We start from the raw sequence: 21,261 nt of genomic DNA on the forward strand, positions 1-21,261 counted from the left end.
CTTGAAGTTTTCCAATAGTGAAAGAATTCTTCAAACCGGTTGAGATAGTTTCAGAAACTACGGTGCAAACAAACAAGCAATTAAACTGATTTATTTTTAGGGTTTCGTACCCAAAGGGTAAAACGGAGCCTATTATGTTCGCTCCTCTGTCCGTCCGTCTGTCACCAGGGTGTATCTCATGAACCGTGATAGTTAGAGAGTTGAAATTTTCACAGATGACGTATTTCTGTTGCCGCTATAACAACAATTACTGAAAACTAGAATAAAATAGATATTTTGAGGGGCTCCCATACAACAAACATGATTTTTTTGCTCATTTTTGCTCTGGTACGGAATACTTTGTGCGCAGTCCGACTCGCACTTAGCTAGTTTTTATTTTTATATTTTTTGTACTTAAATCTTTTCTATGTCCTTTCTCAAGTTCCAAACTATGTCTGTGCCAAATTTCACACAAATCGGTTCAGTAGTTTAGGCGTGAAGAAAAGACAGACAGACAGAAAGACTACACTATACTGTACTATTACTAATTTTAATTTAATCTTATTTAACAATATATTCTAAAATTTCCAGAGATTGGAGCGACCGGAATGTTGTCCTGAAGCCTACTACACTACTATGCTGGAGTGTTGGGCTCATGACTTCAACAATAGACCCAAGTTTAAGGATTTGGCTCCAAAGTTACGGAGCATAAGACCTGAACAGGTATGTAATGTTTATATTATTTTTTTAAACTAGCGATCTGTTTCGGATTTGTACGGGATAGCAGTATTTCTTCATTAATTAATGGATGTTATTCCTACTAATATTATAAACTAGTTTTCGCTCGTGGCTTCGCTTGCGTAGAGTTCGGTTATATTGTGTTTAAAGTTTGGGATATAAACTATCTAATGTTTTTTCTTAAGGTCAATTTTATCTTTGTGCCAAATTTTATTAAAATCAGTTCAGTGGTTTAGACGTGAAAGAGTAACAGACAGACAGACGTTTTCTTTCGCATTTATAATATTAGTAGGGATGCGAGGATAGTTTTTATCCCGCAATTTAAAGAATTCTCTTGGAAACGCGATATAACCGAACTTTACGCGAGCGAAGCTGCGGGCGGAAGCTAGTTATACATGTCGGAGCGACATCAGGATGGCATTATCGTTTGACATTAGCTAGGGTAATAGAGCAAAGAGATAACTTAAAAAACTCAAAAACGTTTATTCAAATTAGTCAGAACAAAAGACAGTCCCCAAAACGCCCGCCCTTCGCCACTTCCTATGTGTTTTGGCTGGGGAGAAGAAGTGGCGGGACAAAATTTCCAGCAACACATGTCTGTCTGTTAGGTTAGAAGAACCATTACAATACAAAAATCACAAGACACTTTACAATAAGTTTAGGTAGTATAACGCTAGGCAATAACACTAGGTGCACTACTCGTAACGAAAGGCAGTAATGCGACAACTCCATGAAGACTCGACGAAGTCTCGACCAAGACTGAGCTCCGCGGACGCCGCGCTGACCGCCACGACTCCGCCAAGCGCGCCAAATTGTTGTTTCACCGGAAACGCCACCAGAGGGCGCGCTTGCGTGACGTTTAGTGTCCGTACTAATTTTAAAGTACTAGTTTACTTGATACAAAATTATTAAAATTTAGCTTTTTTTAATGTATGTAACTAAATCTTACAAGACTGTTACATTGCAAAGTTTTTTAATAATCCAAGAATGATTATCGTAATAACAATCGCATTTAAACTTTAAAATAATCAAAATAACACATTATTGTCAGTAATGACCAAATCCAATAGTTACTGTTATTGTAATAAGTAGTCAAAAATTTAAGCCTTAGGGGAGCCTATACACGTTAGGCGTCACTCATAGCTATGTTATTTATACGAATGGAAACCACTGGATACTGTTTCAGTTTAAGTTTATTCCAAACAAAACACGGAAATACATAAATATATAAAAACTAGCGTTTACCCGCGGCTTCGCTCCCGTCAACTGACTTCTCTACTTTACCCTATTTTTTTTCATAAGAACATTCTGACAATACCAAACACAACAAAAAAAAATTAGCCAAATTGCTCCAGGCATTATTGAGTTATACGGTTACCAACACATTTTGCGATTCATTTTTATATTATAGATATAAAGTAGGTAAGTCCCTTATAAGTAAGATAACATGCTTTGAAAGATCAAAAATGTATGAAACTGTTTTCTTTTTTATAGGTGGAAGCGACAGTTAACTTCCAGAAGCCAGAAGATGCCAGAAGAAACACCTTCCTCGAGTACAAAGCCGGACAAATCATTACAGTATTAGGAAAAGAGTAAGTTAATTATTCAGACTTAATTATGAATGTTTAGTTGTACTTTCTAAGTATATCTTAGACAATAACTGTGTTTCGGATGGCACATTAAACTGTAGATCCCGGCTGTCATTGAACATCCTTGGCAGTCGTTACGTGTAGTCAGAGGCCAATAAGTCTGACACCAGTCTAACCAAGGGGTATCGGGTTGCCCGGGTAACTGGGTTGAGGAGGTCAGATAGGCAGTCGCTTCTTGTAAAGCACTGGTACTCAGCTGAATCTGGTTAGACTGGAAGCCGACCCCAACGTAGTTGGGAAAAAGGCTCAGACGATGATGTTTAGTCGTAAGTCTCTCACTTTGTTTTATTTTCTTTTGTTGTGTTACAAGCTCTTGCGATTTATCATTTCTCTGCTCTTATTGCCAATTTATTATTTTATTTTCGGTGCTGTATGTCCTTTTCTTTCATACAATACTCTTTCCAGCAATATCATCTTTCACACAATCCATCCACCATTTCTTTGGTCGTCCACATTCATGCTCAAGACCTTCCACAATAAGATTCTTATTTCTCCATATATCATGCCCATAGCATAGCATAATATGATGTAACCGATTACCGTGAGCTTTTGCGTTTGTGTAATAAATTAAATGTAAGGTACAAAGAGAGAATAGAATACCAAAATCTATATTTCTCTATTAATTTAATAAAGAGGAAACATCTGTTTGTTCGTTTGTTTGTTTGTGCACTAAAAACTACAAAACTACTGGACCGATTTGAAACATTATTTCACTGTTGGGAAGCTACACTATCCTTGGGTAATATAACTAGTTCCCAGAAGACACGGTTGAAATCGCTAGAAACAGCTAGAAATGAATACTATCAAATCAGCCAGGGTAAAAAATAATAACGCAAGTTTAATCTATAAAAATCTGATTATTTCACAAAATGTCTACTCACAATGTTCATATAATTTATGTTTTATAGCTTGGTAATTGTTCATAGTTTTTAGCGATACGAAAGCAAAGTAAATATAATACAATAGCGATTTTTTGCATATAGCATTTGCCCAGCTAAATGCGAGGTTTTTATTATTTTAATAATAGCTTGATGTACGGTTATTTGATTTCTGACACTTACGCGAATATTAGACATTTAAGTAAAACTACTTTTACGAATTTTATCGCGGTTATATCAATATTATTTAATCGCGACGTTTCGTTAATATTAGTCTGCCCGTGACCCAAGAACGTTGTAAAGTATCCGTTAATATAACCGGGACAAAATCCGTAAAAGTAGTTTTATTTGAATGTATGGATATTTGACTCAAATATTCTAATATATGTAATCTGCCCAGCCTTTTCCCAACTATGTTGGGGTCGGCTTCCACTCTAACCGGATGCAGCTGAGTGCCAGTGCTTTACAAGAAGCGAATACCTGTCTGACCTCCTCAACCGAATTAGACTTGCACTTAGAAAGACTGTAGAAATATTCTTCAATATTAATTAGTAAAGAAGTAATGTATTGATTTTCAAGGGTCTCTAAAGCAAAACCCGTTTGTAAACGATCTACTTACGATCGACCCAAGTGGAATTGCTATTAATTATTTCTATAGAATGTTTTATCTGCTACAGTGATTCAAAATTGATTAGTAAAAGAATTTAAAATGTCTGGCTTCCTGTATTTAAGTGACACAAAAAGTATATTACAAACACATTTTTTAAGCCCTTTACAATGTGCTACTCTATACTCAAAAGATGGTTGTGAATAAGTTTTTTTTCAATCACACAGTCATTTGTTCGCTTGCACAAAGAATGCATACAAAAAAAAACCGGCCAAGTGCGAGTCGGACTCGTGCACGAAGGGTTCCGTAAATTACAGTTAAATCAACCTATCTCAAAAACTATAAGAGATACTTTGATCAAACCAAAAATCGTTGAAAGAGTTAATTAGCATGCATCACCTCTATTTTTTTTAGAATTTTATACCCCGTAGTTATAAAAATAGAGGGGGGGGGACATACTTTTTACGACTTTGAGAGCTGATATCTCAAAAACCGTTCACTTTAAGAAAAATGTTTTTTAGAAAACTTTATATCATTTTAAAAGACCTTTCCATTGATACCCCACACGGGTATGTACATCGAAAAAAAAAATTTCATCCCTCAGTTACATGTATGGGGGGCCCCACCCCCAATTCTTTTTTTTACTATTTAGTGTCATATTTTTGTAGCGGTTCATACAACACATATTCCCATCAAATTTCATCACTGTAGTACTTATAGTTTCCGAGTAAATCGGCTGTGACAGACGGACAGACGGACAGACGGACAGACGGACAGACGGACATGACGAAACTATAAGGGTTCCGTTTTTGCCATTTTGGCTACGGAACCCTAATAAAACATTTGCCATATCGTGTTCCAAAGTATATAAACATTTGTTAGTACAAATATTTACTGCTAGACCCTTTGCAAAATGCATCTGTAGTTTCTTTCTATTCCGACGGTAATACATAGATTATCCAGACATCAAAGGAACGAACCCCTTTGGCTATTGCTATTATACTACATATCGGGTGCGTCGTTCACAATCACATTAAATGAAATGCGTTAATATACTGGTTAATATATGTCGATTAACACAAAGAAAAAAGATTTTTTCAAACAAAGTAAATAGAATAAAAATGTGCGAAAATTAGAACACCATATAAAAGTCAGTTATTACAAACAACTGAAATTCTCCCTTGAAAACTGACAGCTGTCAACTGATCAAAACATTCGATACTTCTAACTTTATCGCTGCTTTACACATGATGTTGTAAATTATAAAAACGAAAAATGACTCCTGTGGTTAAACCACTGAATGGATTAGGTAATGTTTTTTACAATTCGCCATAGAATATCATAAAGTATATGCGACAGGATTTAATGTGATTGTGAACGACACACTCTGTATATTCACAACGGTCAGTCTGCCAGATAATTACATGTTTCGTGGTTCTTTTGTATTTTCCCCTTACTTTAATCCAGTCTGTTCAAAACAGCTTTCATTAAATCCCCTAGTTTTGAACCTAGATTGACATCTGTCGTTTGCAAAGCAGGATTTCAAGGTTATTTTGCATGCGAGGGGTATGCGACTGTTGCAGAAATGCTGGCGTTTTGCAAATGGCTCTTTTAAGCTTCAGTTTGGCTCTGACAGTCGGCGTGTAAAGTTCTTACTTGAGTATCTGTAGTTGAAGTAGCCAACTGCGGGTTTCCATAACTGATCCATCCGTTGGTGTCGGTTAGATATTGAAATTTGTATAATACTTATGTAAAATTTTAATCCCTAATCGATAAACAACGCATGGGTCGGATATCGACGTCCTTAGTAAATGGTTTATAGTGGTATATTTATATATTGTTGTCATATTATGTCTAATGTAACTTGTCGAGTCTGAAGGTACTTAGATGTTTAGTTGTGTAAATAAAATTCCTAAGTGAAAACAGCACTGTTAAACGTCTAATTTCAGATACGCTTACACACACTTATGTAATGTGCAGCGAAACTAGGAAATATGGATACTGTCTGCAAGCGATGGCATAAACTCAGAAAGTATAGTTTATTTTTACAAGAAAACTACCTTAAAAACTAGCAAGTTTTGTGTTTGTATATATTAATAATATTTACCTTCTAATACATTTCAGAAACATGACGAAATCTCCACTTTGGTACGGCGTTCTCCCCGGCGGCGCCTGCGGTATGTTGGACCCTTCACACACGAAGCCGTATGTCCCACCAGAGGTAAGTTTCGCAATATTTAGCTTTATGTATGTGTGTAATCACTGTTTTTAATCACTTTATCTCTCTGGCATCACCTTTTCCGTTGCGTTATATGTTTTTCAATGCTAGAAAATGTTAAAAAATTTTAGAACTAGTTTGTTAACAGTTCTTCTCCATACTAAAACAAGTTTTAAAATGGCGACTAAAATCAATCGTTTTTACATTTTTGGACATTCATAACTGCTTAAGGTCTAAATAAAATGAATAGAAGTAGAGATAATTTTCTAGCATTGAAAAACGTCTTATTTTTGTCAACATTTCGTTTATCAATATCATCCACAACCACATCACGGGAACCATTTGTGTTAAGCCGTTCGATTAACAAACCAACCAACGCTTGCATCCATCAGAGAAGTGTATGTTACGGGTCGCTCTCTCCGCATCCCGTCCGGCAATCCGCGCGGTCGATCCGCTCGACGCTGCTGAGGAGCGATGTTAAACGACACACTTTTACTGGCAAGCGGTCGATACAGCGGTGTATGATATCGAGCCCGCAAGGAGACGTCAAGCATACAGGACATGTGGGCCTAGATGGGGCCTACTTCGGAGATATATCGTTCCTGGATCCTGCCGGATGCGTAAGTACTGGACTTTGGCGCGAGTTTTGGTATTATCGCTTGCAGATTTTTGTTAGAATGTTTGGTGGACATTCTGTGGTTTAGAGCGAATGTATTTTTTTGATCAAATCAAATTTATCTGTCAAAAGCATCTTAATACATGATTAAATATGTTACCTTATTGTAAAAAGTAATCTTAAAAAGTACTGGCTTTAGTCCTAGGTCCACTCACTTTGTTCGGTGCGATGGTTTAAGCCTAGTTCCAAAACTGGTAATTTTTTAAGAATGCGTTTTGTAATAAGGTGGTAAGTGTTATAGTCAATTTAAATGATCAACATAACATATTTGAGAATTCACTTTTCGCAAGCGAATTTTGAACAAACTTTTACTATAAAATGATGAACCATTTTGCTATGCCCACAGAATTGAATATTTCCTACAATATTTTCTTTGCTCAAATTATTCGATAATGCCAATCTCGCGCCATGGGATATAGAATGGTCCGCTAACCCTGCGTGGAACCACACATTTTCATTACCAGATTTCAGCCAATAACTTTTGAATCGATCATATCCACTTTTAAAACATTTTACAATTGGTGTCGGATTTTTTTTCTTATGCGTCCTAAGTGAGCGATCTGGATGAGAACGCAAAGCGACGCGAGGCGAAGAATACAAACAGTCGATTGTTCAAAGATATCTGCCTTTTGGCGCTAATGACAGCAAAACAGTTTTCACAAACTAATATGGCTGTTAATGAACACTGTATAATGAAATATTTATTCTTTGGACTAGTAAAGAATTTGAGTTCCCTTTGAAGTGACCTACGTGATGCAGCTTACATTGGTCAATTTGCTTCGCTTCGCGTTCGCGTCTTTGCCCACACAGGACATACCTTTACAGATTATATTTCAGCGAGTTTCCTACCTTCGTTCCTAGGACAGAACCCACAGCATACTGGCTATGTTCACGCTGCAATTGAGTGCAATTTTGCAGAGTGAATCTAGCCTATATGCTGTCGGTTACAGCGCCTACGAAACATTGCCCTGGTAAAACACAAACATAAGTTAAAACACAAGTTTCATTCCACGCAGGTATTATACGATCTGTTCTACATTTTTACATTTTATGCTTTTCATTACACGACACATTTTTACATTTTGTCGTTTATTTTCTGCTTTTGTGTCATTTTGGTGAATGGAAACTAACTAGATTGATGAATATTGATGTAAGAGTATAATTTTTTTATTAATTTCTTTTGATGAAAATATTCTTAGAAGCCTTATATGAAAACTTTAGTGTTATTGTGCTTTATTTGACACTAGAACTTTCCACTAGAATTCTGAGTTGTGCTTTATTTGATACTAGGTTCCACCAGCATCCTGAGGGAGCTATTTCCCGCCAACCTATGTACTTAGGCTCTAGACTATCTGTGTACCAAATGTTGAAATTCATTTAGTAGTTTTGAAAACCACCATAGAGATAGAAAAACTAATATTTAACAAAGTAGTTCTTTACAATACTTACTCATTACTTTTTTAATACTACAAACCAAAAAATTGTATTACGTACTCGCAGCAACGTTAACTGCTGATTAGTATGAAACATGTCAAAACTGTATATTTTTACCCATATGCTAAAAAGGTTACGTTATACACGAAACCGTGGAAAACAGCTAGGATAACAGCATTATTTATTCTTCTTCACAAGTTTACAGATAGAAAACATACCAAAATAAGCACACAAAAATCCCTCTAATTTATCTATTTTTATTTATTAGTAGTAGGAACCTAGGAACACCAACATCTGTGTATAAATTAACAAAATACAATAAAATAATCTACTCCTTACCCATCCACAGCCGCCCCGTCAGATAGTGACGCCATACAAACCTTCGGAAGACCTGGAACAGATGCCGCTGATCAACCCGAATTCGCCGTCACACCTGACGGGAGCTTCGGGGACTACGCCCTACCCCATGCTGGCTTCTCATCAGCCGGATAGGCCTGACTGCGATGAAGTGGATTTAGCTTGTGAGTTTACATAACCATATGTCTTATACTTGCAGGGGTCAGGAAAAGCGAAACTATTTTTCGCGCAAAAAGACGCATACGGAATAACATCAACTAAGGAAAGAAATATAATGTAACTGGCGGCCCAGTACGTGCTTCGCTACGTTATAAAGTCCACCATTTTGTTTAAAAAATAATGTGATAAATCAAGAACCGCTCCACCGATTTAGTGTAAACTTCACATAAACCATCTACCAAATAGTCCATAATTGGTTTGGACAGGTGAGCCCCTTTCTGAGTTATAAAATTACAACTAAAAGTGGTATTAATTTTTATATATAATAGAATAGCTACAAGCAAAAAAGATACTATAAGACACTAAAACACAAAATAAAATGTACCCGTACACGTCATATTTGCAAATGTGTCTCTGGGACAATCGGATACACCGCCGGTTTCGGTTACCCGCCGACCAATTCGACCAATCGGTGGCAATTTCACGACTGGTGATGATTTAATTATCGTTATAGTTTCATGGTACAACTTACCTTAAGGGTGCTTTTCCACGATATTTGTGTTATGCAAACCTGGATAGCTAGCTATTTCCATTGATGATAAGCTATGTAGTGGCACGAGTAAGATTTGCTAGGAAGATGGAAAGTCAAATTTACAAAAGACAGCCCCTAAAACGCCCACCCTTCACCACTTCCTATGTGTTTTTGCTGGGAAGAAGAAGTGGTGGAACAAACTCCCCAGCCAGGAAGATATGCAGCTCGAGGTACGCGAGAAACCGATTCTACTAAAATACGTACTAGCTGGGAACGTGGCACTATCTGCAACCACCACGTAAGGCCATTAAAAAACATATCTTAGTAGAAGCCGTTTCCACCAGTGTGCACTATGTTCACCAATGAATGTAATTCTTGAATATCAAAGGCATCCATATCAATGTAGCATACCACATCTCTTGTAGAAAGTCGCCCTTACAAAAGTATGACACCTATTTCCAATATAATGTATTTGTTTGCTTTCTTACCAGGTGATAAAACAAGAAGTTTGCGCAAGAACAGCCTCAGAACGTTGTCAGAGCCGACTACTAGCAAAAGTATTCTTAGTAAGGTAACATACTGCAGTTTTATTTATTTAACATATTTTGATATGACCATACTATTTACAATGCTTTTGGGAACACATTAATATTGGTGGAACTAAGTTCTTATGAGGAAAGACGTAGCGACTGTAAGACCCGAAAGGAGGCAAACTAGAAAAAACAAATAAAGTTTCGTCTTACAATTTTGAGATTTCGAGTTCTGCGAATCGCCAACCAATCTTTGTCGTGGCACTCGTTTCTTTTGAGTTTGATATAAGGAGGAATGTCTTTTTAGTATTCATCAAATCATTCTCTATTTAAAATTGCCGAATCTGTAGTGGGGAATAGCAGTCTTTTTCGGACTAAAACCCACTATGCTTCTTCGGGAGCCCTTTGTGCACCAGGGCTGCAGTAGCTCTTTCGAACAATCCCACAGATTTAGCAGAAAGAGGCTATATGTCCAATAATACCTTATATTTCCATAAGCGCGGCAGAAAAAGAGGCCTGATGTCTAATAATAGCTAGTAGCTAGTGTTCCAAAAATAAGATTTTTATTTGCTTAAATTCTGTTTTAAACTAATATATAAATCCTACTTAGGTGAGGAGTGCAACTCTTGGCAGATCCCACAAAGGCGACAACGGCACCATGCCCAAGACTGATGAAGTTCACGAGTACCATGAGATTTCCGATACCGACACGGTAATTTTCATATTTTTATGATTTTTTATATTATACATGCATGCTATTATATGTTAGAATAGAAAGTATTCTTTTTTTTATTTGCAAATATATCGAATTCTCTGAGAATGAAGCTACAAATGAATAATATAATAGACTTAAAAGACTTTTGAATGAAGTATTTATTTTAAGTGAAGTAGTCCCGTCTTGATTTTGGCAAAATTAAAATAAGAAAAAGTTTCGGCAAAGTTGCTGTTATGATTTAAATACTTACGTTACGCTTCGTATCAACGCAAAATATCTTTAGCCACTCTTTTCTCTTCACTCACTTCTTCTCTTTACGTATTTTTGGTGGTGAATATTAGTTGTCTTTGTTTAGGCTAGAGAAATTGGAGAATCAGCCTTGTAGAATTAATTTCATTAAGTGTTGCATCGTTTATTTTGTTTCTGTGCCTCGTTCAGTTGTAATTTAGTTCTCTTTCCTTCCTATAAGTAGTAATTGTGCGTTTCCTGGATCACCTACATATTTTTTTTCCTTGTTTCTAGCTGGCGAATGTCTTGATTTACATTTTATTGCGGTTATTTTATATCGATGTGATTATTTTGTGCTTTTGTGTCCTCGCATTATCGAAAAATGCATTCTATATTTTGAATGTTAAGGTATGTCATTTTTATTATCATCCATTTTATTATTTTTGCATTGCTTTCTGTGAAATGTGGTCCTTTTAATATTATTTCATTGCAAGAAAGACACTAGTAGAATTGTCTTTATAAATGGTGTTGTCTTTTCGTTGTTGTGGTAGAAAAGGATAGTAAATTAAGTGACTGCTTTATTTTCTCTGCAGTTCACGCTATCGGTCATCAAGAAGAGTATACGAAATAGAGAGGAGATGAAGAACAATTATGTGATAAATACGGTTGATTTAATTGTCTTCTGTACGTACATAGTTATCAAAGTTTTTGAAATAAAAAAAAAGTCTCATCTACGTTTGTTTCAGTAATATTTATTTTGTTATTTTTGGTTTTCCCATTACATTATATCGAAAAGAGGTCTTCAGTATATAAACTGCACTCGGTAGATATCGTTTCACAGACAATTAGTATTTTTACATTGATCAGAACGAAAAAAACTAAGAGCACTTGTTGATTTGTTTGCATACATCTCCATATGTCCGCATCTGTCGTATTACGTACTTAATTTCTACCTTATTCAAGTATATAGGCCAAGTATTAAGTAAAATATAAAACAATAACAATAAACAAACGAAAATCAACTACATTTTTGGGAGAAATAGTTAGTTTTTACGTAGTTATATTCAAATAAAGCGCGCCGGGTGCAAGGTTACTCCCACAGGTTAGCACTTAATCAATGCAGGTCCGGCCGCCGGCTCGTTTACGAGCCATCCGTCAAACTATCGCGCGGGTTAATTTCTACTATTACTCAACAACCCCCTGAAAACTTTAAACCGTAAGTTTAATTTTTATAGGCATTTTAAAAACATAAAATCATCTCGATTCGATTTTTGGTGAAAATAAATCGTACTGTATATTACGTTTTACGGACAACTGTACATGAAAATTGTATTTTTTCAGCTTAAATTAATAATGCAATTTATTTATAGTAATTAATATAATAACAAAACATTATTTTTGATATAGTTAACCCATTAAATAAAATAATATTTTTCAATAATCGAGTTCAGGAATCGATTTGTTTGTTATTGTTTTGATACTCGAAGTGCGTCTAAAATCAATCTTGTCACTACAAAATCAAATTTTAAATTTAATTCATACGATTTTCACTATCCTTAGCAGATTTACCCCTAAAATTTACCCCTAAACAGTCAGATTTCAGAAAATGTTCCGAAATGCCACCTGTAACGCGTAACAGTTGTTTGTCTGGGTCATCCCTAGTGTTTGTGCAACACTGAAATGTAGTTTCAATGTCAGCGCGTGTCTACCGCGCATGCATGTAGAAGGGTTGGCTAGACAAGCGCCAGTTGGAAGCTGGACTCGGAAGCCGATGCACTTATTGCTCTGCTCGTCCTCTAACCAACTGTCTCCACTGCTGATTTAGTGATTCATCACTGAATTAATAGTGTCTCTCTAATTCTTTGGCTTCAGCTGAGCCTTATCTCGCTGGCCAAGCTTATTATCGATACGGACGATTTATCCCCAAACTTTTCTAAACTTGAATAAAAGTGTTGCGCTAGTTTTGTGCCCTTGAACTCAGGATCATCAGTACTGATCCAGTACTGGGTCCCAAGTGTTCCCAAGGAACAATAACTGAACTTTTGCGCGCCTTTTCTTCGAGTGAGTGTTAAATTCAGTGTTTAACGAACTTTTGAACTTTCTCCGCGGGCAGTAACTTGCGGTAAGTATGTAGTTTAAGTTTTTTTTTTCCAGATTTCTTCCTGAATTCTTTCCTGAATTCCTACCCTGTTATATTTATTGGTTTAGATTTTTTATAATAAAGGTTTTTGAAAAAAACTGATCCAAAGAATTCCCTCGACATACCCTCCCCTTTTCCCACTTTTCGCTACATTTTGCAGCTTTCTGGAGTTTATAAATAATATTTTTGAATATATTGTTGCTTTAATACCCAACCGGGATAGCTGGCGTTCGGCGGGGGAGGTCTTAATTCAACAGCGGACGGCAGTGGGCCGACATGATGATGATGATGATACCCAGCCGCCATCTTGTCTTTGTCTTTATATGAATTGTTTGTCTTTCAATACTTCGTAACACAAAATATTGAAAGACAAAAAGGTCATATTGGGCTACGGGGAACCTACCTCTCAAGTACGAGAGCGTGGGTTCGATTCCAGATCAGGGAGGTACCAATGCAACTTTTATAAGTTGTATGTACTTTCTAAATATATCTTGGACACCAATGAGGGTGCATTTATACGGTGCAAGTAGCTTGTGCATTTTGAGTCAAATGCGCAGGTGACATGCATTTAAGGGTCCGCCAACACGGTGCAAGTAGCTTGCGCATGTTGAGTCAAATGCTCAGGTGACATGCATTTAAGGGTCCGCCAACACGGTGTAAGTAGTTTGCGCATGTTGAGGTACATGCGCAGGCTACATGCATTTTAAACCCGTGTGGATCTGGTGACTAGCGCATGTATCAAAGCACCCACTCGCGTGCTTTGTTGCATGCGCGCGGGTCACTTGCGCATGTTAACTTGCTCCAGATACATGCACCGTATAGACGCACCCTTAAGAACGTGCGGATCTAGCGACTGGCGCATGTACCAAAACAAAATACCCACCCGAGTACTCTGTTGCATGCGCGTGGGTCACTTGCGCATGCTAACTTGCTCCCTGACTGTGATTCCGAGGGCACGTTAAACTGTAGGTCCCGGCCGTCATTGAACATCCTTAGCTGCCGCTATGGGTAGTCAGAAGCCAGTAAGTCTGACACCAGTCTAACAAAGGGGTATTGTTGCCCGGATAACTGGGTCGAGGTCAGATTGTAAGTCGCTCCTCGTAGAACACTGGTACTCAGCCGCAACCAGTTAGACTGGAAGCCGACCCCAACAAAGTTGGGAAAAGCTCGGGAGATGTTGATGAAAAAGGATTTATTTCTGAGAGGTCAGAAAATAATAAAAAAAATCAAGTAACTCTAACGTAATTTGCAGTAAAGAACTATTTCTTTACTAATAATGGAAACTTTAAGAAAATACTGGGGAGTGAAGTCCGATTTTATTGGCTGAAGACTTCTCGCACCCGAATAGAAAGTTGCATATCAATATGACCTTTCTGTGCTGAAGAGACAGACTTACTTTCCCATGTATAATGTAAAAGTAAGGTTGCATCTACTCGGTGCAAGCAGCTTGCGCATGTTGAGGCACATGCGCAGGTTACATGCATTTTAAATACGTGCGGGTCCAATGACTCACGCACGTACCAAAGCAAAATACCCACCCGCGTGCTCTGTTGCGTGCACGCGGGTCACTTGCGCATGTTAACTTGCTCCAGCTACATGCACCGTGTAGACTCACCCTAAGGATGATTACAACTGGAACAACATGGAAACTTATTCCTCCCTATTATAAAACTTGTAACTGGCTTCAGCAAGGTCGAAACGATTAACTTCGTTCAAGACGGTCTGATTCCAGAGGTTTCATCCAGGTCGAGGTGGATTTTTTTCCGTACCTGGATCGATATAGTCAAGGTCATCTGGGGATATTGTTACTTACCAACACTAAAAGAACTTTCGGAAAACAAAAAATCGATATCAGTATATAGATGGTGATCTATGTACAAAAAATCGATATCGGTATACCTATAGATGGTGATCTATACGTGGTCAACTATGCACAAAAAATCGATATAAGCACATAGATGGTCCAATATGTACAAAAAATCGATATCAGTATATAGATGATGAACTATGTATAAAAAATCGATATCAGCACATAGATCATGACCTATGTACAAAAATCGATATCAGCACATAGATCATGAACTATGTACAAAAAATCAATATCAGCACATAGATCATGAACTATGTACAAAAAATCGATATCAGCGCATAGATCATGAACTATGTACAAAAAATCGATATCAGTATATAGATGATGAACTTTGTGCAAAAAATCTATATCAGTATGTAGATGATGAACTATGTACCTACAAAAAATCGATATCAGCACATAGATCATGAACTATGTACAAAAAATCGATATCAGCACATAGATCATGAACTATGTACAAAAAATCGATATCAGCACAAAAATGGTGAACCATGTACAAAAATCGATATCAGTACACAGATGATGAATTATGTGCAAAAAAAGATATCAGTATGTAGATGATGAACTATGTACAAAAAATCGATATCAGTACATAGATAGTCAACTATATACAAAAAATCGATATCAGTACAAGGATGTTGAACTATGTACAAAAATCAATATCAGTACCTACATAGATAGTAAACTTTTTAAAAAAAATCGATATCAGCACTTAGTTGGTGATCCATGTACAAAAAATCGATATCAGCGCATAGATCATGAACTATGTACAAAAGATCGATATCAGCACAAAAATGGTGAACTATATACAAAAAATCGATATCAATATGTAGATAATGAACTATGTGCAAAAAATCGATATCAGCGCATAGATCATGAACTATGTACAAAAAATCGATATCAGTACATAGATGGTGAACTACGTACAAAAATCTATATCAGTATGTAGATGATGAACTACCTCTTTATACAAAAAATCGATGTCGGCACATAGATGATGAACTATGTACAAAACATCGATATTAGTATATCGATGATAAACTACGTACAAAAAATCGATATCAGTAAACAGATGGTGATCTATATACTGATATCGATTTTGTTTTCCGAAAATTCCTTTAATATTCCCGGTTGACCTTGGCTATATTGATCCAGTTACTAAAACTGGTACTCAACTGTATCTGGAAACCCACTCCAACATAGTTGGGAAAATAGAAAACTCTAGGCAGATGATGACCCTTTGTTTTTAAATTACTCAAAAAATATTTGAGTGCCTACAGTACTTATGTAGGAACGATGTTTTCCAAAAACTAACGATTGAACTTGAAAAAACGGTTGGCTGCGCGTGGGCTCAATTTTTCCAGTATTTTATTTTTACCGACTTTAAGCTCCCAACATAGTTGGGAAAAGGCTCGTAGGATGATGAATCAATAGACAGTGATCTTGACCTACTGACTTAGAAGTCACTAACCCAACAGTCATGCTAAGCTGGGCAACATAAGTCAAACAATTTTGCTAGCTACATATGTAATCTCAATTCTAGTAAACACTAAAAGCTTTTAAAAACTTTCATAGTTTCAAAAGCAAATCTGTCTGATGTTCTGATAAAATAACTGGAACTATGCACATGGATTGAGTTTGATATAGTGTTCGCAGGAAAATACGGGTATTACATAGAGTAGTTTTAATCCGGGAGAAGTACTAGTGCTAGTTCGAGTACTCGTAACTACCCACTCTGATAGTTTCATATGTAGCTGGTAAAAAATATGGACAAAGGATAAAGCTCTTCATCTATGTTGCTTTGTATCAAAGCTCATTCGAGCTTTATATTCATAGAGAAAAAGGTATGCTAGGAAATGGATAAAGAGATTTATGTTGCTGCCCTTGTACGTCCATTTCAGATTGCATTTTTTTATTTTATTTTTTACAATCTCTTAAGTTTGTACAAAGGTAATTTTTTTTTCCTTATTGGTTTTAAGAACATTACTAATTACTAATGACTTCGCTAAGCTAATAAGCTTGAAATCATCTTTGCACACACATACGTGGTGTTGCAATTCCCACCGCACCGCATGCGGGGAGAATTTCCCCGTTTTACGGGAGAATTTTTGAGCGAAAACTGCAACTAGTGAATTTTAACACCACTAGTTGCGTAACCTTGACATACAGGCTCAGAGCCGGGCTGAAAGGACCTAAAATCGTGCAACTTTGGGGATATTGATTTTAAATTCGGCCATGTTGCAGCTCAGTTTAATCATTTCCTAGCATCCATCAGCTTTAGGGTGTTACTGAAGCTTTCGTTATCTATAGTCTGTGCGTTTGCATTGCTACTGTTATTTAAAAATACATTTTGGAAATTTGAGGATCTGTGATAGCTCTGTGCGGCAAGTGCAGGGGGGAGGGGAGGAGTCATGAATTCAAGGTCGGCTACAATAATATTTTGAAGTTTGACTGACACTTGAGGATTGTTTACCACCTGTATGAGTTACTTGCATATGGAATAATGCCGGCTAGTATGTTGGCTAAAAAGTAACGAACCTGCAACTACGCTCTTGTTATACATAAGTCATTGCTGCCTCCCCCAGGCACTCGCCGTAAGGCACTATTCTAATTGGCTTGCACAATAATAAGATGTATTTCAAGGAATCTTGAGAGATCTCGACTCAATATCGCTGATTTTTATTTTTCAATTTTTCTAGAGCCATAAATAGTATTAAAAAATAAGCTCCGCGAACTGTGAAATCAATAGTCTGAAGGATGCAATAACAATGCCTGGCTTCTTGTATTACTGCGATTTCTATTATACTTGCTTCGCGTGCTTGCGTTTTTCTCGAAATTTACGATAAGTTTTCTTAACTCCGACGAAGTATTTTTTGAAACAAAAAAAAAATGGAAGACAAAAAGAATTGAAATTCTGAGTCTAAATTAAATATCTTAAAGATTACAAAATATTTAATTTTAGACCTAGGTGTAGGTTGTTATTAGATAAAGCTGGCTAATTGCGTAGTATCTATGTATCTCAGTATTTGTCGGCGTATCGATCGCATGCGTGGTGCGCTGACGGCCGTGACATCTCTCCAACAGCTGCGAATCTACTACAACCTATCACTCACTGCTTTACATAACCTTTACTTAACATGGAAAAGTAAAAACGACATGCAATTAGGCTAATAATGTAACAAAGACAAACACAACAGATTAATTTTACACCACTTTTGTAAAGAAAATTAGAAACATGAGCGCGTTCTTTTATTTACATCTACGCTTGGCGTTTTCAAACAATGTGTTTTGACTCTACGAAAATATGATTAACACTATCACACTATCAAAAGTTACTGGACATGTTTTTGAGCTAATTTGAACACTTGGTAATCAAATAGGTTTGATATTTACCTTTGTTCGTCGTTGTTGGGCGGGACACTCCCTTTGACCACAGAACACGTTTGACAATAGACAGTCTTTCATTACAACATGCCCATAGTCTACAAGACTTGCCAGCCTAAAATTATACACGGCTACTTAAGCGTTCTAGATATCTATTCTTTCTAAATATGGAGTCGCTTATTTTTACAGAATATACTATGGATTTTTTTAATGGATTTGTTATCGATACTGGATTTTTCATAAGCCGTATTAAGCTCATCTTTTAAAGGTTGTTCCTATTAGCGTTTCTTAGAAATTGTAGGCAATTAGGTATATAGATTTTGTATTATGTCGGAAAATATCGCGTTCCAGATACGTTTAAAATAGTACGTGATTATCGAATGAGAATATAAGCACAGATCAAGTAAAGGTAGTAAGGTTACGGAGGATTATATAAAGTATGAAGACATTATATTTTGTTAGCTTAGGTTTGCAGACGTTTTATTTTGAACTTGAACTTCTTGTAAGAACTTTGACCTATCGTCAAGAAATTCTTATTTAGATAATAGGTATTTTTCTTCATTTATAGGAGGGCGGGGGATGGGCAGGCGGCGTTTGTTCGTATGTTTTTTCTCTATATTGGAAGAGATTGGTTCCCTGCATCGGATCAGTATAAAGGCCGATGATGACGATGCATTAGCATCTCAAACGTTTAGTCAGGCCTTTGATGGCTTTAGAAAACTTCTACGCTATTAAAACGAAGCTATGGCTTACAATCTGGGATATAATATTCCTTATCCATCCGTTTAGTAATCTGAGATTTGTATGAAAACTTGTACTCTACATTCTTAAGGAAATATTCTTTAGAGAAAATGCATGCATTTTCTATGCTCGGTACTCAAACTCGGAGTTTTTTTTTTTAAAAACGTTGAACAGGTTGAAGTGAGCTGGCTTGCAGTTCAATTATACCTTCTATAATTAGATACATGGAGAAAAATACCACCCCCGCCCACTTTTTCCACTTAAATTATTTCTGCTTTTTGTTGTTGTGATAAGAAGCTTTTTTGCTTCCATCGAGGAAAAAAATCAGTGGAGCTAATTGGGTATTGTTATGTAGCTATACTAGTTTCCTCGCACGGTTATACTCACGAACATAGATAACTTTTTAAAGTAGATTGATATAAAGTAGTCTATGTGATATGTAAGCTATATTAACGCCAAAAAAAAGAAATACAATAAAGTTGTTTTTGTCAATATTCTAATTACTTCAAACTCCTTTTAAGTATTGTAGACACAAAATTCGTTCAAGAGATTTTTGCGTGAAAGATGACCAAACATCCAGACATACAATATTCGCATTTTACATACGCGGTCTAGAAATAGTTCGAGAGCTTTAGAATCCCTATGACTATGATAATCGTGAGTTTAGAAAGACTCGTGCGCTTACACGAGCCTGTAATCATATCGACTTTTATAAAGTTTCGCGTTTGTTGAAATATATCCCTATAAAAGCTTTTAAAAAGATGAGCTTGTAGGCACGGATTAAGTTGAATGTCACGACACGGCTCAGCTGTTGTCAGATAGCTGTCAACATGCATTTTTATATTGACTTTATAAATTGTATTGTATGAGAGGATTTAACGGTCACATTCAAATGTCAATGTCAAGTTTATCACTGTGTTTCCAACTGGGATGAAATTTTGCACACGCTCTGAGTTCTGATGACAATTCATGACTAGCTAAGAAACGTCATTAAAATCCAATATGGCGGACTGGCTGTTTGAAATCCACCCCATGACATGGGTATTAAATGAAAGGGTTTGCTGTTAGGAATACGAAAAAAAATGTTACGTGACTTAAATCTAACGAGGCGGACGTCCAAGATGGTGGATTGGCTGTTAGAAATACTATAGGTATTAAATGAAAGGGTTTGCTGGATGGGATACAAAAAAATCCTGACCTAAATCCAACATGGCGGCCGTCCCAAAGTGGCGGATTAGCTATTTAAAATGTAGCCCTATAATAAAGGTATAAAATAAAAATAATTGTTAAAAAATCACGCTTTTAGCACGCACTAAAAATTACAAAATAATTCGGACATTTAGTTTGATGAAAGTAACCGTGGCGCGCTTATGTAATCTTTACTCTTCTTTGACAAAACGCTTCACGCTTTCTTTTTCTCTGTAATTTTTTGTAGGTCTTTTTTAGTGTTTTCAACTATTATTTTTTATTCCAACTCCCTCATAGCTGGCTAACTGGAAAAGATTTCTTAAAGAATAAGCAGTGCCTTTGGACTTGATTATTTTATTTTCCTTGTCTCATCAACTGTGTACATAAACTGTTTAACAAATAAATACAGAGAATGCTCTTTACTTTTTCCGATGATTCTGTGAATGAAAATAATTATTGGATCATCATCATCCTCCGAGCATTTTCCCAAACTATGTTGGGGTCGGCTTCCAGTCTAACCGGATTCAGCTGAGTACCAGTGCTTTACAAGAAGCGACTGCCTATCTGACCTCCTCAACCCAGTTACCCGGGCAACCCGATACCCCTTGATTAGACTGGTGTCAGACTTAATAAAGACTGTTCAATGTCAGCCGGGACCTACAGTTTAACGTGCCATCCGAAACACAGTCATTGGTGTCTAAGATATACTTAGAAAGTACATACAAACTTAGAAAAGTTGCATTGGTACTTGCCTGACCTGGAATCGAACCCGCGCCCTCATACTCGAGAGGTTGGTTCTTTGCCCACTAGGCCACCACGACTATTAATTATTGGATACTTACTGAAACGTTTTCACTAATATAAATTAACTAGGCTCTGCTTGCGATTTTGCTCGCTTCTCTAGGAAACTATTATAGGGATGCATGAAAATGTTTTTCTGATGTATCAGGTATGTTGCTTTGCTACCAAGGTTCATAAGGACCTACTAAGTAGGTCCCTTCCACTTGCGTTAAAGAGGAACAAACATCCATACATACAGAGATTCTTTCGCATTTATATGATTGCATATTAAATACCAGTAGGATAATGAGTTTCTGGAAAAGCTGTATTTACCGGGCTTCAGATTTAATTTTTAATTAATTTATTCAACGAGACCTTATTAAATTATCTTCAATTCTCGTTATTCGTAATTTTCGATATTGAGGTACACGCGTACATTAATTCTCAGCAAGTACTGA

General features: G+C 36.6%; 1 protein-coding gene across 4 annotated transcripts in view; it reads left to right on the forward strand.

Moving 5' to 3' along the window:
• The window catches only part of LOC135116596 (activated Cdc42 kinase-like), a 48,396-nt gene that overhangs the window by 6,691 nt on the left and 20,444 nt on the right, over window positions 1-21,261 (forward strand). For 3 of the 4 annotated variants that reach the window (XM_064036252.1, XM_064036254.1, XM_064036259.1), the window contains exons 9-15: window positions 571-702; window positions 2,212-2,309; window positions 5,976-6,072; window positions 6,462-6,689; window positions 8,529-8,700; window positions 9,719-9,798; window positions 10,368-10,469. In XM_064036252.1, coding sequence (XP_063892322.1) covers window positions 571-702; window positions 2,212-2,309; window positions 5,976-6,072; window positions 6,462-6,689; window positions 8,529-8,700; window positions 9,719-9,798; window positions 10,368-10,469 — 909 coding nt within the window. The remainder of the gene's footprint in view (window positions 1-570; window positions 703-2,211; window positions 2,310-5,975; window positions 6,073-6,461; window positions 6,690-8,528; window positions 8,701-9,718; window positions 9,799-10,367; window positions 10,470-21,261) is intronic. The other variant, XM_064036261.1, reaches the window with a different exon arrangement.

This window comes from Helicoverpa armigera, chromosome 1, assembly GCF_030705265.1.
Source record: "Helicoverpa armigera isolate CAAS_96S chromosome 1, ASM3070526v1, whole genome shotgun sequence".
Classification (NCBI taxonomy): domain Eukaryota; kingdom Metazoa; phylum Arthropoda; class Insecta; order Lepidoptera; family Noctuidae; genus Helicoverpa; species Helicoverpa armigera.